We start from the raw sequence: 17,636 nt of genomic DNA, 5'->3' as shown, positions 1-17,636 counted from the left end.
TTCTTCCCATCCTCTACTGACTTTACTGTTCTTATTTACTGAAGAACTAAGCCATGGGAAGTTGGTAAACTGTGGGTTTGTAAAGTTAAAGATATATGTAAATTTATTTTTTAACAGTATATGGTGCCCTTTAGAAATGTTAATCTTACCAGCTCTACTGACATGATTATTCTTATGAAGAACTTAGCCATGGGAAGTTGGTAAACTGTGGGTTGTGAAGTTGAAGATAACATGTAAATCTATTTTTTACAGTATATGGTGCCCTATAGAAATGTTAATCTTGCCATTTCTACATCTGTTGCTCTGGAAGTTTCTATTTTAGAGTTAACGTCTGATTAATGTTGGACAGCTTATTGGAACATATTCCCTACTGTTTTTTTCTCAAGCCATCTGTGGTTTGTGTTTCTTTCTGAGATGTCTTGTTGGTCTTTCTCCACCTGGTGTTAGGTTAATGAATTTCTTGCCGGTGCGGGAACTGATGCTCCAGATGTTGGCGAGGAGAACATTGTCTCTAGACCTTCAGTTGGTTATGATGATATGTGGGCAAAGACACTTTTAGAAGCTTCAGAACCCGAGGTATGAGCTTTGTCAAATCTCTTTCAGTTAGCCAAGAATAAAACAGGAAAACTGGGGTGCAGAACTGCACCAATCTCTGGAAGGCAGTGGATGAAAATAACCTAAATTTGATTTTACAGGAAGATGATGCAAGGTCATCTGGAACATCTTCTCCTGAGTCAACAGGATCAGTTGAGACTTCCATATCATCCCATTTTGGTGGGATGAGCTACCCATCATTGTTCAGTTCACGACCATCTGGCTATGGGGCTTCAAAAACCTCGGTATTGAACCACAAACACCATGGAATTGCTTATGGATCTTTTATCTACTTAAGAGAAACGGAGATGAGGTTGAACTTGTGAAGTTCTTCCTTGGAACATCTTCTTCAAGATTACATTTTGAACCAATATTCCTGAACTTTCACCATGTGCTGGCTTTTGTATTCTGGAAATTGCCAGATTACATTGTTTAACACAAACACAACTGTATTATTTCATTAGCTGTATTTTATTAATAGAAGAACATAGAATAAGAAAAGAATATCATTTATAATAAAGAGAGGACTCAATTGTTAGGCTAGCATATGCTAGTAAGTTCTGAAAATCATAATCATTTCATAAATTGAAGAGAAGGTTGAATTGAATTGAATCGTTAATTTTGTAGATTGTAAAGATTTTTTTTTTTACAAACTTGTCAAAAAATTAAAAACTAATATATGAAAATTTTATTTTGAGAGAAATTAACTGATTATATTGAAGGACTTCAAAGGTACATGAAATGATGTACAAAAAAACAACAATTAGGCTGTGTTTGGTTTGTAAGAGTAGTCGAACAAGACTACAATCTGTCCTAGGTTTAATGAGAAAAAGACAAACAAAGATTGTAAAGAAGAAGAGAAAAGGAGAAGAGGAGAAGAAGAACTCGAAGGGAGAATTCAGAAAAGAGAGAGAGTGACTTGCAATAGCCGCCTCACTCTTATAATTTATATTAATATTCGAATGACTGTAAAAGGCTGAATTACCCTTATTGCTTACATGGCAAAATAATAAAAGAAAACTAATAACAAAAGGCTGAAATAAACTACCAACTAACAAATGGAAATAACTAACATAACTAACTGTCAACTACTGTCATACGAATACGGTGGGGACCACATCATTGGGGTCCACATCAGTGTTCTCTATACTCCCCCTCAAGTTGGGAATAGATATTTGTCATTCCCAACTTGCATAGATCTGCCTCTAACTTCTTCCTTGAAACAGCCTTGGTGAGAAGATCTACAAGCTGCATGTCAGAGGTGATATACGGAAGACACACTTCTTGAGATGCAACCCTTTCTCTAATAAAATGTCAATCGACTTCAATATGCTTAATTCTATCGTGTTGTACCGGATTATGGGCTATATTACTAGCAGCCTGATTATCACAGTACAACATTAAGGGCTTCTCATAAGCAATACCCAACTCCTCAAATAGTGATTTCAACCATAGAATTTCAGCCACACCATTTGCCATGGACCTATATTCAGCTTTAGCACTGTAGAGAACACTTATGTGGGCCCCACAACAGTGGTCCTCACTATGTTCGTAGGACAGTATGTGTAGTTATTTGTTTCAGTCATAGTAGTGTCAGTTGGGGTCAGTTTGTTATTTCAGTTGTTGTTTATTTCAGTTTTTATTTACTTTATTTGTCATGCAAGTACTAAGGGCAGATCTGTCCTTTCCTCTATGTACTGAACATAACCTATAAATACTAAGAGAGTGGCGCCGGCAGATGTGTTAGAATCTGTCCCTCCTTTCAAACCCTTGTGTTCTTCTGTTTCTCTTCTCTTCCTTCTCCTTCTTACTTTTCTTCTGCTTTTCTAAACCTAAAATCTATTAGGGTTCAAGACTGATTGCAGTCTTGATCTTCTACTTGGTATTAGAGCCAATCTAGGGCTTTTCATGTGTGTCTAGTCCAGCCGACCACATGAGGACTCGCTAGGGCTGGAAGCTTATGAAGAAGTATTCGTCGACTGATTCTTGGAGATTACCAGGAGAGGTTTGCAGCTGTTGAGGACTTGCCGCGACTTGCAGAGAGTTGGTAATCAGGAAGAAGCAGCGAAGGCTAGGGTTCAGGTAACCCTTGAAGGCAGTGAACAGCATTCCATAAGTAAGTTTTTATTTAGTTTCCAGAGACTGCTATCGGTCGAGATAGGTTGGACCTATCTAGGAGAGGCCGAACTGCTTTAAGGTTTTTTTTCTTTAATCTAGGGTTTGACTGTTGGGTCGAACCCCCTTTTCTCAGAGGTGATCAGTTTTAGAGTTTCATATTGACCCTACGACAGGTCCTAACTGTACGGACTGCTTGGAGAGTGTGGCTGAGCACTTATTTCAGACCTACGATTGAAACCCTAATTCTGCTCCCGCATCTCAGATTGCTCTCTAAGCTGGTTTCAGAAAATAGCATCTCAGATTGCTCTTCTAGGGGATAAAAAACTTGACAGACAGCCTGGTACTGTGCTTGCCGATTGATTTCAGATTAGATTTGTGTTGGTTTCCTGCATATACTGTGATTGCCGATTGGTTTCAGATCAGGCCTGCATTAGTTCATGCTTATACTGTGATTATAGATTGGTTTCAGATCAGACCTGCATTGATTTCATACTGTTTTCTGGTTTTGACCGACTGTCCAAGTGTTATTTTCTGGTGTAGTGGCTCTAACAGTTTGTAGCTACTGATTCTTGACCAAAGATGAAGTTTAAAAATCAGGGAGAAAGTAGTTTTGGGAACAGCAGTTATGGTAGTGTATCTGAAACCGGGTTTCAGATTACAACTGTGAGATTTGATCGGTCAAATTACTTGGAATGGGCTCAATCAGCCATGATAGCTATTGGAGGAAGGGGAAAACTGGGTTACCTCTTGGAGATGTGAAAGAACCTTCCAAGGAGGACCCAACATACTCCAAGTGGGTTCAAGAGAACTACTTGGTTATGGCATGGCTGTGTAATTCTATGCAACCACATATCAGCCGAAATTACTGAAGTGTGAGGTGAAAGAAACCTATTCCCAACCCGTTAATGTTGCCAGAGCCTATGAACTGAAGTGTGAGGTGAATAGCCTTAAACAAGGAGAGAAGCCAGTTTTTGTCTACTTCTCTACCTTGAAATCCTTGTGGCATGAGATTGACCATCTAGAGACCCTTGAGTGGGAGAGTCCCAAAGATGCACAGACTCACAGAAAGCAAGTCGAGACAAATAGGGTGTTTGAGTTTCTGGCTGGCTTGAATTCAGAATATGGCATTGTGCGGCAACAGATACTGACCAGAGATAGTGTGACCCTCTCTCAAGCATACTCCCTGGTGCATAGTGAAGAGACCAGGAGAAAAGTCATGATGCAGCCTCAGCCCCCTTTCCCAGCCTTGACAGCTGTTAAACCTAAGTCAGAGTGTTATCCAGAAAGGGACCGGAAGAAGGAAGATAAACGGGACCTGGTATGTGAACATTGCAAGAACCCAAGCACACAAAAGATACTTGTTGGAGGCTACATCCTCACTTGGTCCCAGCAAAACTAAGAAATAAGAAGGGTAATGCTCATGTGGCCGTGAACACTGATTCAGCATCCTCATCAAGCACATCCCTAGAGACCTTAGCCGCTGTTTGGGCTGCTCTCATACAGTTGGAAAAGGAAGTTGGGAGTTCAGCTCAGCCGTCTCAGTCACCATCAGCTCCTGCCACATCTGCATTTGCACATTCAGGTACTTGAGTCTCAGCTTACCATGCTTCAGCTCCAGGTAATACTGACCACTACTAAGTAACAAATTCAGGTGCATCCGACCATATGACTAGTTTGCCATCATTGTTCACTTCTTATCACTTGTCCTCTAGCCGAGATAGAGTATCCATAGTTGATGGTTCTCTTGTTCCCATTTCGGGCAAGGGTGACATCAAGCTATCAGATACTATCTCTTTATCTTCTGTCTTGCATGTTCATAAGCTTGATACTAACCTGCTTTCAGTCAGTAGTATTACCAAACACATGAACTGTTCAGTAACATTTTTCCCTGACCGATGTGTTTTTCAGGACTTGGAGACGAGGAAGGTGATTGGGACTGGCCGTGAGACGAACGGGATCTATCTACTTGGAGAGAGTTCTCGTCGGGAGGAGTCAGTGGATAAGAAGTCTTTTGTTTCTCAGTCTGTGAGTCCGGTTATGCTTTGGCATAATCGATTAGGTCATTTGTCTTTCAGGTCTTTGAAGAGTCTGTTTCCTGCTTTATTTGAGTCTGTTGAGTTATCAAAGTTGAGGTGTGAGAGTTGTGAGTTTGCCAAACATTGTAGAACTTCTTATTCTTTGAGTAATAAAAGGAGTAATTCTTCTTTTGATATTGTGCATATTGATGTTTGGGGCCATATCACATCTCTTCTATGGGTGGGTACAGATTTTTCTACTGTTCGTTGATGACCATACCCGCTTTTCTTGGGTCTATCTTATGCGTTCTCGGGATGAGGTTCCTGCTATGACCCAAAACTTCCATCAAATGATTCTCACTCAGTTTGGGGCCAAAATCAAAGTCCTTAGATCTGATAATACAAAGGAATACTTTGCTAAGCCATTGACCTCCTACCTTCTTAGCCATGGAGTTATTCACCAGAGCACTTGCCCTCATACACCGCAGCAGAACGGCATTGCCGAAAGGAAGAATAGGCACATCTTGGAGGTGGCTAGAAGCATTATGTTTACCTCCAATGTACCTATTCGCTTCTGGGGTGATGCTATCCTCACGGCAGTATATCTCATTAATCGGGTTCCTTCCTAGGTTCTTGATATGAAAACCCCTTTTTCCCTTCTATACCCAGACGAGGAGTTGTTCATTGTTCCTCTTAAAACCTTTGGTTGTACCTGTTTCGTTCAGCTTCTCGGGCCTCATCATTCCAAGTTTGAACCTAAGGCCTCCAAATGCATTTTCCTCGGTTATGCACAAACTCAAAAGGGTTATTACTGCTACGATCCGGTTTCAGGGAAAAGGTTTGTCTCCATGGATGTCACCTTCTTTGAGGAGACACCCTATTATCCTAGGGTTTCTCCTCAGGGGGAGAGCAGTGAGAGTGGGATTTTGAGTCTCTTTCCTCAGGGGGAGTGCAGTGGGAGTGGGGCTGTTCCTTTACCTATTCCACTGGGTGATGAAGGCTGTAGTGGTGAGGGTGGTCAGAGGGATCAGGAGTTGAGAGTCTATCACAGGCGATGCAGGCAGGTTGATCCTAATCATCGGCAGTCCCGGCCAGTTCCAGTTCCTTCTGCGGCTCCTGATCCAGAGCCTACTGAGACACCTTCCACTGTTGCCACTTCCCCTCCTGTGGATGACCTTGATCTCCCTATTGCCATCCACAAAGGGAAACGGAATCGCTCCACATCTACAGCTCACAGCATCTCACAGTTCTAATCCTATGATCGCCTATCTCCCTCTTACCGGTCCTATCTCATTTCCATTGCCAATGTCCCTATTCCAAGAACAGTGCAAGAAGCCTTATCAGTTCCAGAATGGAAAGATGCAATGCAAGTCGAAATGGATGCCCTGTTGAAGAATAATACGTGGGCACTGGTTGACCTACCAAAAGGAAAGAAACCGATTGGATGTAGATGGGTATTCACTGTGAAGCATAATGTTGATGGCTCTATTGAAAGGTACAAAGCCCGGTTGGTCGCAAAGGGGTTCACGTAGACTTATGGTATAGACTACTTGGAGACCTTTGCCCCAGTAGCCAAGATGACCACCATTCGAGTTTTGTTATCCCTTGTAGCAAATCATTCTTGGCCCTTGTTCCAGATGGATGTTAAAAATGCCTTTCTGAATGGAGACTTACAGGAAGAGGTCTACATGTAGTTGCCTCCTGGATTCTATGATACAGAGACAGGTAAGAAGGTTTGCCGACTGAACATGGCATTGTATGGTTTGAAGCAATCACCTAGAGCCTGGTTTGATAGGTTCAGATTAGCCCTTGGAAAGTTTGGTTATATACAAGCCCAGTCAGATCATACATTGTTCATCAAGAGGGTGGAGTCCTCTCTGACACTACTTGTAGTATATGTTGATGATATTGTGGTGACAGGAAATGATAGCCATGAGATTGAGTCCCTCAAACAGCTCCTTCATCAAGAGTTTGAGGTGAAAGATCTTGGTGCACTACGGTATTTTTTGGGTATTGAGGTTGCTAGATCTAAACAGGGGATTTTTATCTCTCAGAGAAAATATGTTCTAGATCTGTTGGCGGAAACTGGAAAGTTGGGTGTTAAGCCTACTGATACACCCATTGAACAGAATCACAAGATTAGTGCAGAGGGCGGGGAGCCTCTTGAAGACAAAGTTATGTTCCAACGGTTGGTTGGAAATCTCCTATATCTCTGCCTCACTCGGCCAGATATCAGTTATGCAGTTAGTGTTGTTAGCCAGTACATGCATTCCCCTAGAACTTCTCATCTCCTTGCGGCAGAGAGAATATTAGCATACTTGAAGAGATGCCCGAGTAGAGGTATACTGCTCAAGAACAATAATCACATGAAGGTGGAGGTCTATACAGATGCTAATTGGGCTGGGAATGTTGATGACAGAAGGTCTACCTCTGGATATTGTGCCCTTGTAGGAAGTAACCTTGTCTCTTGGAGGAGTAAGAATCAAAGTGTTGTTTCCCGCTCTAGTGCTGAAGCGGAATACAGGTCAATGGATAACGGAGTGGCTGAAATCTTATGGCTGAGATCACTACTTGAAGAGTTGGGTATTGACTATGAAAAGCCCTTAATGCTGTATTGTGATAATCAAGCAGCTATTAATATAGCCCACAACCCAGTGCAGCATGACAGAACTAAACATATCGAAGTTGATCGACATTTTGTGCGAGAGAGGGTCACATCACAAGAAGTGTGTCTCCCGTATATCACATCTAATATGCAGCTCACGGATATCCTTAGCAAGGCTGTACCAAGGAAGAAGTTAGAGACAGACCTATCCAAGTTGGCAATGATAAATATCTACTCCCAACTTGAGGGGGAGTATAGAGAACACTGATGTGGGCCCCACAGCAGTGGTCCCCACTGTGTTCGTAGGACAGCATGTGTAGTTATTTGTTTCAATCATAGTAGTGTCAATTGGGGTCAGTTTGTTATTTCAATTGTTGTTTATTTCAGTTTTTATTTACTTTATTTGTCATGTAAGTACTAAGGGCAGATCTGTCCTTTCCTCTATGTGCTGAACATAACCTATAAATACTAAGAGAGTGGCAGCGGCAGATGTGTTAGAATCTGTCCCTTCTTTCAAACCCTTGTGTTCTTCTGTTTCTCTTCTCTTCCTTCTTCTTCTTACTTTTCTTCTGCTTTTCTAAACTTAAAATCTATTAGGGTTCAAGACTGATTGCAGTCTTGATCTTCTACTAGCACTAGAACGAGAAACAACATTAAGTTTCTTACTCCTCCAATAGACAAGATTACCTCCTACAAAAACACAATATTCTGAGGTAGATCTTCTATCATCAACACACCCAACCCAATCAGCATCTATGTAAACTTCTATCTTCATGTGATCATTATTCTTGAATTGAACACCTCTGCCTGGGCACCTCTTCAAATATGCCAATATCCTCTCAACTGCAAGTAGGTGAGTAGTTCTAGGAGAATGCGTATACTAATTAACAACGTTGATTGAATAACTGATGTCCGGTCGTGTGAGACAAAGATAGAGGAGTTTTCCAACTAACCATTGGAACATAGCTTTATCTTCAAGGGGCTCTCCACCCTTTGCACTGATCTTGTAATTCTGTTCAATAGGTGTGTCAGCAGGCTTAACGCCCAACTTCCCAATTTCTTCCAACAGGTCAAGAACATACGTTCTTTGAGAAACAAAAATCCCATGCTTGGACCTAACTACCTCAATACCCAATAAGTATCATAATTATCCCAGATCTTTTACCTCACACTCTTGATGAAGGAGTTGCTTAAGAAACTCAATCTCACTGTTATCACTCCCTGTCACTACAATATCATCCACATATATAGCAAGCAAGGTTAAGGAAGAATCCACTTTCTCAATAAACAAGGTGTGATCTGACTAGGCCTATACATAACCAAACTTTTCAAGGGCTTATCTGAATCTATCAAACCAAGCTCTGGGGGACTGTTTTAGTACATACAAGGCTTTGTTCAGCCGGAAAACCTTCTTTCCTGTTTCTGCACCATAAAATCCAAGAGGCAACTACATGTAAACTTCTTCCTACAAGTCTCCGTTGAGGAAGGCATTTTTAACATCCATCTAAAACAAAGGCCAAGAGTAACTGGCTGCAAGAGATAATAAAACTCTGATAGTGATCATCTTTTCTATTGGTGCAAAAGTCTCCAAGTAGTCGATACTATGTGTAGATTAGGTCGTGACCTGCTCTGATACCATGTGAGAATTTGAGAGAAAAAATGAATTGATTGTATTGTCTTGGAAGGAGCATATGTACAGCTTTATATAGAATTACAGAGCTAACTTATAGGGTGATAAAATAGAAAACTAACTTTTCCTAGAAAACTAATTTCTATATCAGTGGAATTCTCCAATTAATATCCCATGATTCTAGGATATCCGATGATTCTAGGAAACTAACTTATGTATGTTTCCTAAACTGATGGACCTAAAATTATGGAGAATCAATCAGAGAGTCAATCTTCTACTTTCCAACAGTATCATTTGGTGAAGTGGGATTGGGTGTGTAGGGACAAACAAGATGGGGAGGTTGGGGATTAGAAGGGTAAGATTATTTAATAAAGCACAATTAGGAAATCGGTTGTAGAGATTTGAGAGTGAAAGAGAGTCTTTGTGGAGGAAGTTGATTGCATGCAAGTACGGGTTTGTGAATTTTCAGTGGGATTCAAAGGAGGTGAAGTCTTCTATGGAGTTTGTGTATGGAAAGGAATTTCACTCAGATTTCTTGAATTATGTTTCTTATATTGTTGGAAATGGGTCAAATATAAAATTTTGGTAGGATGATTGGTTGGGAGTTGGAAAGTTATGTGAGCCATGTCCAAGATTGTATAGTTTCAGCAGAAAAAATATATCAATTACCCAATGCTATGAAGTCGTTCAGGGTTCTTTTGTTGGGTGCCCAAAATTTAGAAGGCTGCTTTTTGACTGGGAGGTGGAGGAATGTAAATTGCAAGCCACAGAGATGCAAGTAGAAAGGGGGGATGCAAGGTGGTGGAAGGAGAGTAGAAATGGGATGTTCTCTTGAAGTTGTTTACAGAGCCTTCGCAAGAAATCAAGTTGAAAAGGCAGAGGTTAAAGATATTTGGAGCAATCCTATTCCATCCAGAGTTGAGGCTTTTGTATGGTTGGTTGTGTTGGACAGCATTCTCCATCCAAGATCATATTAAAGAGCAGGGGTATTCAGTTGGCAACAAAGTGTTATTTGTGTCTGTTTGAGGAAGATCATCTTCACTTTTGTTTTGGTCGTTGCTACTCGAAGATCATTTAGTGTTACTTTTTTATCTGTTCAAAATGGATTTATGAACTCCAAGATCACTGAAAGAAATTTTTTATCTTTGGCCTACTTTGTATGAAACCAGAAAAGCAAAGATAGTTTGGAGTTGTGTTCCTTTTGCAATTTGTTGGGAGCTTTGGAAGGAGAGTAACAGAAGAATATTTGAAAACCACAACAAGTGTCACAATTGTCTTGCTTCAATCATTGGGAGCAGGATTCTGGATTGGATCATGATTCTGCCAGATTTTCTGGATGATATCAAGGACTCTTTTGGGGCTGTTTTTTTGTCAGTGTTAGTTGGAATTGGGGAGCTGAAAGACTTGTATGATTTTCTTGTTGTATGTTTTCCTTGTTTTGTTTTTCTTTCTGCTTGTCGGGTGATTTCTAATCAACCCTTAGCTGTACTTTCCTTTAATCATTAATGAAATTTCTTTTTATTTATTACCAAAAAATATTTGATTGTAAGAGATTATATTCACACAACTCTAATTGTTTATGACAGGAGAAATTATCAGCACCAGCTGCCAGCAGATTTAGTGGTCCCTCTGTTGGTTCTGCATCAAAATCCGAGGGTCTTGGTTCTCCGGTTAGATCCTACATATGCTTCATTCCAATTGGTTTATATTATATGATGATATCTGCAAACTCTAACTATTCCATCTTCAGGCTAGAGAAGACCCTCCATCATATTCAGCATCTGTTACGCAGAGATATGAGTCATTTGAGAACTCACTAGCTGGGCATGGCACGCAAAGTTTTGGATCACAAGATGATGAACCAAGTTCTTCCGAAAATCCACAGTTTGGAAAAGCACTTTATGACTTCACTGCTGGTGGTGATGATGAGGTAAGTTAACCTTTTGAGTGAAAAAGTAAAATCTAAGGTACCCATGTTTTCAGCAAGAAGGATGACTCAGTGTAGTCAAAGTATCATCTAGGCAACCATCCTGGCATTTTTTGAGGCCTATCACCTAGGTGACATCATAATGGGGGCAAACAAGTGATTATGCTCCCTTTCATGTATCAATACAAGCATGTGCAACCAATTTTGGCTTACTATGAGTCTCTTAATCCGTATGTGTACTTTTGCATTGAACCATGGAAGTTATCTTGTCATTTTTTATTCAAAAGTCGTGTAAGCTATCATTAAATCATTTATTGATTTATTTTGTAATTTAGTAGCTTATAGTTAATATGTGATTGCATAATAGATGTGTAATTTAGTAGCTTATGTATGTATGTATGTATGTAATGTATGGTTGTTTATGGTTATTTATAGCAACACCTAGTTTGGGCCTAGGCATCAGATCACTTGGAATGACCACAAACAACATACTGGTACCACAATTAGATTTGTAATAAGATGGGATCTATGGTTTAGTTTTTCCCATCCAGCCAGGTCTCATTGAAAAATAACTTCACTAGATATTTTAGACTGAAATGAATTTTTTTGGGATAATCTTTCTGCAGCTCAACCTGACAGCAGGAGAGGAAGTTGAAATAGAATACGAGGTGGATGGATGGTTCTATGTAAGTATACTAAGGTGTTAAAATCCATGTCATCAAAATCTGAATTGGAATTAGTACCACTGATTTATTGGCCATTCATATTTCAGGTCAAGAAGAAACGCCCTGGAAGGGATGGAAAAATGGCTGGTTTGGTACCTGTCCTCTATGTTAGTCAATCTTGATATAATGGGAATTATCTTTACAAAGGTTTTACTGTCTCCTGTCTACATTTTATTTGGTCATCTTCTCCCTCTTCTCATACCTTGTGAGTGACATTCAAAACCTTCAATTATTTATTTATTTTTTTTTTTCTGTGAGAGTTCAACCCTACAATTATGAGTTCTTTATACTCTACAACTTTCCAGCTATTGTTTTTTCTTCCCCCGTAAGCTAAACTTTTCCTCATTAGTAGGCAATAGTAGTGAGAGCTTGAGAGCTTGAATTTGACATTGCATTTCTCATCTTTAATTTCTCTTCTCCCTTTGATTCACAAAGGTCGTCACTTCCTTTTTTTTTTTCTCTCCATTAGCACCCCCTCCCTCTTTTATAGAATTATCTAGTGCTTGCACCTTTTTTGGTTATGGTTCTTATTTGTAGGCAAATTTCCTCTCAGCTTTTTCTTTTTGTGTATTCAATCTGTTTGTCTTTGCAATTAATTTGCTGGCGTACTCTCACAATTGTAACTTCATACTTTTTAAATGAGCAATCAGTGTAGAAGCTTGATATTTCCCCAGCAATGGTGATGGTTTTTTGTATTCAATGGAATCAATTAATATGTTTCTGTTTGAAGCTTGAAAATCAATTGTTGGATCTCTCTTTTTTTTAGCACTCCAGATCCATCCAGCATTTATTCTGTTTGAAACAAACAACCAGAATCATTCAGATAATTATTTCTGAGTTTTGGTGACAACAAGAACATTGCATCGTGGAACAGTGCTAAACATACATATCCATCAGATTTGTTCTAGAGAGTCTGCCTAGGTTGCATTAATTTATGAAAACTATTGTCCGTGTGTGTATTGGGGTGTTGGGGATTGCACAGGATGGATTGCAAGATCTTTATTTATTTCTTTACTTTTCTATTCAAGCCTTAAAGGAATCTTCTTTTCTGGAGAGTGCACACAAAGTGCTTCAAGATATTCTATGAAACATCAAACATGTCCGGTGATGACCGTCCCAAATTTTGATATGGAGAGAGGTAATAATATTTTACACCAGATAATTTTGAGAAGTAAAGCAGTTCGACAGCAGAAACAATGGAGAAAGTGGAGATTATTACCTAGTTACCTGTTTTGGTAAAGTTAAATTGTCCATCTAATTAATTTTCCATCAAGAAGTAAAACATAAAAATAAAAAACTTCATCAAATCTAGGTTCAAAATGTTGATATGATACAGGGTGTATAATTATCAGATTTTAAAGGAGTTGTGCATGGTTTAATATGGTGTATAATATTATCTAGGAGCAATAGTATCAAGGAGTATTGGTGGATATGGATCAACGTTCGTTCTGTATCAACCAAAAAATAAAAACAAAAAATAGAAAAATAAAGAATTGCTAATATATATATATCCATGCATTGCCTATTTGTCCCAATATTTTGAGAGTAAATCTATGATGCGGGAAAGATATGGTATGGAAAGAGTTTTGACCAATTAAAACCCACCCATGAATTTTGATAAAAAAAAAAAAAAACCCTTATTTGCTACCACGTTTATGATTCCATCTTATTGGTCAGTTGTTTTTCAGATATCAGTTGAGTATATCTTGGTAGTTCATACTCTGCATAAAATTATTGAGATGTGTTTCTTGTTTGTTTATATTGATGCATTTATAGGATTTATTAGTAGTACATGCATTTGCATGGGGAAATTTTAAATTACAAAGACGATTATTATTATTATTTAAACTTTGTATTCCATTTCTGGAATAAATAAAAATTATTTTTATTTTAATAATTATTTTTATTTCATATGATGAATATACAACATTAGAAATTTTCCCAAATGTTTTCGATAAAATTTTGTACTTCATTTTTTTTGTGCTCTATCTTTATTTAAAATATTTACTATTCAATTATCGCATCATGAGTTTCTTTAAAAAATTGGATCATTGACCCACCATCTAAATAATAAAATAGCATTGCTTTCTGATTAGTTTTAAATTATATATTTCATTGTTATTATATAAATAATTACTTATCACACTTGATTTTTATTTGATATAATTAATATATATTTTTTATATATTATTTTGATTTTTTGTACTTCTTTATTTTTTTAAGATTTATTATTTAACTATCATATCATTGATTAATCTATTTGACCCAAACCACTAAACCACCACCCAAAAAGAAAAATAGTTTGATTTTTAGGTTGACATTAAATTTTGTATTACATCTCCATCATTGATAAAATTATTTCCTATGTATAATACTTATTTTTGTTCAATATAATGATTGCATAATATTAGAGATGTGCCCAATATTTTATTTTTTATAAATATATAACATTAAATATGTTCCCTAATGTTTTTCTATTTTTTTTTATTTGTGATTCTTTGTATTTTCTGTTTTTAAAAATTTTATTATTCGATTATGATATCATTTTATTTCTATGTTGATTTTAAATTTGTATTTTCTGTTTCCTAAGCGTATCCATGCATTGCCTATTTGTCCCAATATTTTGAGGGTAAATCTATGATGCGGGAAAGATATGGTATGGAAAGAGTTTTGACCAATTAAAATCCACCCATGAATTTTGATAAAAGAAAACCCTTATTTGCTACCATGTTTATGACTCCATCTTATTGGTCAGTTGTTTTTCAAATATCAATTGAGTATATCCTGGTAGTTCATACTCTGCATAAAATTATTGAGATGTGTTTCTTGTTTGTTTATATTGATGCATTTATAGGATTTATTAGTTTTTAAGTACTAGTAATTAAGTACATGCATTTGCACGTGGAAATTTTAAATTACAAAGACTATTATTATTATTACTATTATTATTATTATTATTATTATTATTATTATTATTATTATTAAACTTTGTATTCCATTTCTGGAATAAATAAAAATAATTTTTATTTAATATGATGAATATACAACACTAGAAATGTTCTCAAATGTTTTTGATAAAATTTTGTACTTCTTCATTTTTTTTTTGTGCTCTATCTTTATTTAAAATATTTATTATTCAATTATCGCATCATGAGTTTCTTTAAAAAGTTGGATCATTGGCCCACCATCTAAATAATAAAATAACATTGCTTTCTGATCAGTTTTAAATTATATATTTCATTTATATTATATAAATAATTACTTATCACACTTGATTTTTATTTGATATAATTACTATATATTTTTATATATTATTTTGATTATTTGTACTTTTTTATTTTTTTAAGATGTATTATTTAACTATCATATCATTGATTAATCTATTTGACCCAAACCAATAAACCACCACCCAAAAAGAAAAATAGTTTGATTTCTAGGTTGACATTAAATTTTGTATTACATCTTCATCATTGATAAAATTATTTCCTATGTATAATACTTATTTTTGTTCGATATAATGATTGCACAATATTAGAGATGTGCCCAATATTTTATTTTTTATAAATATATAACATTTAATATGTGCCCTAATGTTTATCTATTTTTTTTATTTTAGTGATTCTTTGTATTTCTTGTTTTTAAAAATTTTATTATTTGATTATGATATCATTTTATTTCTATATTGATTTTAAATTTGATATTTCATTTTCATCATTAATAAAAATACTTCTTACATTTCATACTTATTTTTGTTTAGTATAATGAATATACAATATTAGAGATATGCCCAATTCTTTTTTTGTATTATATATTTTATTTATTTTATTATTTAATCATGACATTATTTATTAACCAATTTGACCTCAAATGATTGAATACTTGAATTGCTTACCCATTGGAGGGAAGAAAATGGTTTTGTTTTCGAATTACTTTTCAAAATATTTATTTTTATACTATTAAAATTAATATTATAGATTTAATTAGTTTAATTTAATGATAAGAAAAAAATATCTTAAATATAGGATGCGATGAAAGAATATACCTTAGATATGAGATTGGTTTTAAATTTTATTTCCAATTAGTTTTAAATTTTAAGGAAATTTCCTGATTAGTACCCTATCCTCTGGCTGGAGTGACAATTTGGTCCCCAAACTTTAAAATGAGATAGTCCAATACTTGAACTTTTCAAATGCAACAATTCGATACCTATCGTTGACAGACCGTCAACCAGTGCCATCACGTGACACCATATTCAAATTAAATAATTATAAAATGCCAAAGTTACCATTATTGATAATTTTTGGATCTTTTTATCCGTTTCTTTTTAAACAAATAAAAGAAGGGTAAAAGACTAGCTCATCTTCAGTACTGGGTTGGAAGACCTGCAAGGATCTGAGCATGCGGACGGCTCCCTGTTAGAAGACCAGTGAAGAGGATCTCCGGTCTGAAGGTAAGCTGTTGCCGTCACTCCCTATCCTCCTTCATTGCTGACTGACGAAGAAGGGCCATTTTTTTCATGATTGTTGCTGGTTCATTGGGAGTGATGGCAAGAACTTAAGAGCCTGGTAGATGTTGGCTAATAGATGTTGTGGAAAGGCAACAGGGAGCTGCTGCAAGAAACAATGAACTAGCAACAATCAAGAAAACAAAATTAAGAATTAATAAAATGATTTAATGAAACAGACACTCTGAGAGAGAGAGACCTATCAGTTCGCTCCCTGAGCCTGAGAAGAAGTTTCTCGATATCGTCCTCAACAACCTTGACGATGCTATCCATGAGCAGCTTCTTGTCATCAACACCAAGTTTTGTAATGTCAACCTCATTTCGAACAACCCTTCCACTATCCAGGACCTGCGTCAGCATTCTCCTCTTCAAATGGTCGTATGTAGGGAGCCTCTCGATAGCAGCCCATTTCAGCTCCCCCTAATCATCTCCATGCCTCCCGCTCAAACTAAAAACATCCGGTACAGCGCTCCAGACCTAGCGACTCATTGAGCCCCAACTTCTCCGGCTACTCGGCTATCTCGCTAGATCGTCACCATCCAAAGCTGAAGCCATTGTTGAAACTTCTCATAAAACTTTTGGAGTCATTGTGACCCGAACATATACTTATGTTACCTGACAAATTCAAATCACAAATAACTTCATCCGAATTGCCAACTGTGTGACTTCATATTCGCCCAAAAACTCAACAGAAATTAGCTTATTTGCGTGCAAAATGCGTGCCTCCCCAAGCTGCAACAATTCGTTGAAAATTTTGACTCCTCAATCCTCTATTCCGCCTCGTATGATTATATTGATTCAAAACAATAAAAAAGACTAAGCAAAAATGAACCGCTTTTCTCTGGACAATCCCCCACTCCTCTTCTTCCAAACAACAATCCTTACTATTAGTCTATCCCGCACAAACAGAGCAACCCTCTTTTTATAGTTCTTTGACGCTTAGTCAACTCTCACTGAAAAGAACAAAAAATCACTATACAGATTCAGACGATATTTACTTTGAAAATGGGTGTGAAAATCTCAGGATGAAAGTTGAGTATGTACTACAAAACTGGGTGTTCACTTATGGTTGTAGGAGATGAGATAAACTATGGAACTGATAGATGTTCTAGATCCGTGTTTACTTGGCTTGTATATGTTGTAAGATTATCACAAAGCGGTAAACAGGGAGACCTAACTCCTCCTCTACAAATCAAAACCAGTGCTTAAGCACCGCCAGAGCAGTAAATGGCAATCCTTCCAGTTACTCTAGCCCACACAAACAGAGTGACCCTCTTTTTGTAGTTTTTACCCTTAGTCAACTCTCCTCTGAAAAGAACAGAACATCGCTAGACAGATTCAGACAATGTTCTACTCTGCAATGTTTCTCTTGGGCTTCTCTTCTCAGAGAAGGATTGCAGAGAGAGAGATTTTGAGAAAAAAAAAAAGTTTTGCCGGCGTGTCAAAGATTACTACTCTTTAGTCTTTAGAGAGAGAAAAGAAGGTTCGATCAGTCAACGGTAGAGCAAATCTGAGCTT

At 37.1% G+C, this 17,636-nt stretch overlaps 1 protein-coding gene across 1 annotated transcript in view; it reads left to right on the top strand.

The window, feature by feature from the left end:
• LOC104611483 (uncharacterized) overlaps positions 1 to 12,282 on the top strand; it is a 126,037-nt gene extending 113,755 nt beyond the window's left edge. The window contains exons 21-26 of the mRNA XM_010278567.3: positions 448 to 576; positions 696 to 839; positions 10,549 to 10,632; positions 10,713 to 10,892; positions 11,516 to 11,575; positions 11,662 to 12,282. Coding sequence (XP_010276869.1) covers positions 448 to 576; positions 696 to 839; positions 10,549 to 10,632; positions 10,713 to 10,892; positions 11,516 to 11,575; positions 11,662 to 11,736 — 672 coding nt within the window. The 3' untranslated portion in view covers positions 11,737 to 12,282. The remainder of the gene's footprint in view (positions 1 to 447; positions 577 to 695; positions 840 to 10,548; positions 10,633 to 10,712; positions 10,893 to 11,515; positions 11,576 to 11,661) is intronic.
• Positions 12,283 to 17,636: the final 5,354 nt, after the last annotated feature.

The sequence above is a fragment of the Nelumbo nucifera genome, chromosome 3, assembly GCF_055504915.1.
Source record: "Nelumbo nucifera cultivar China Antique chromosome 3, China Antique-T2T, whole genome shotgun sequence".
NCBI classification, from domain to species: domain Eukaryota; kingdom Viridiplantae; phylum Streptophyta; class Magnoliopsida; order Proteales; family Nelumbonaceae; genus Nelumbo; species Nelumbo nucifera.
This window is presented reverse-complemented; position numbering and strand designations above follow the sequence as displayed.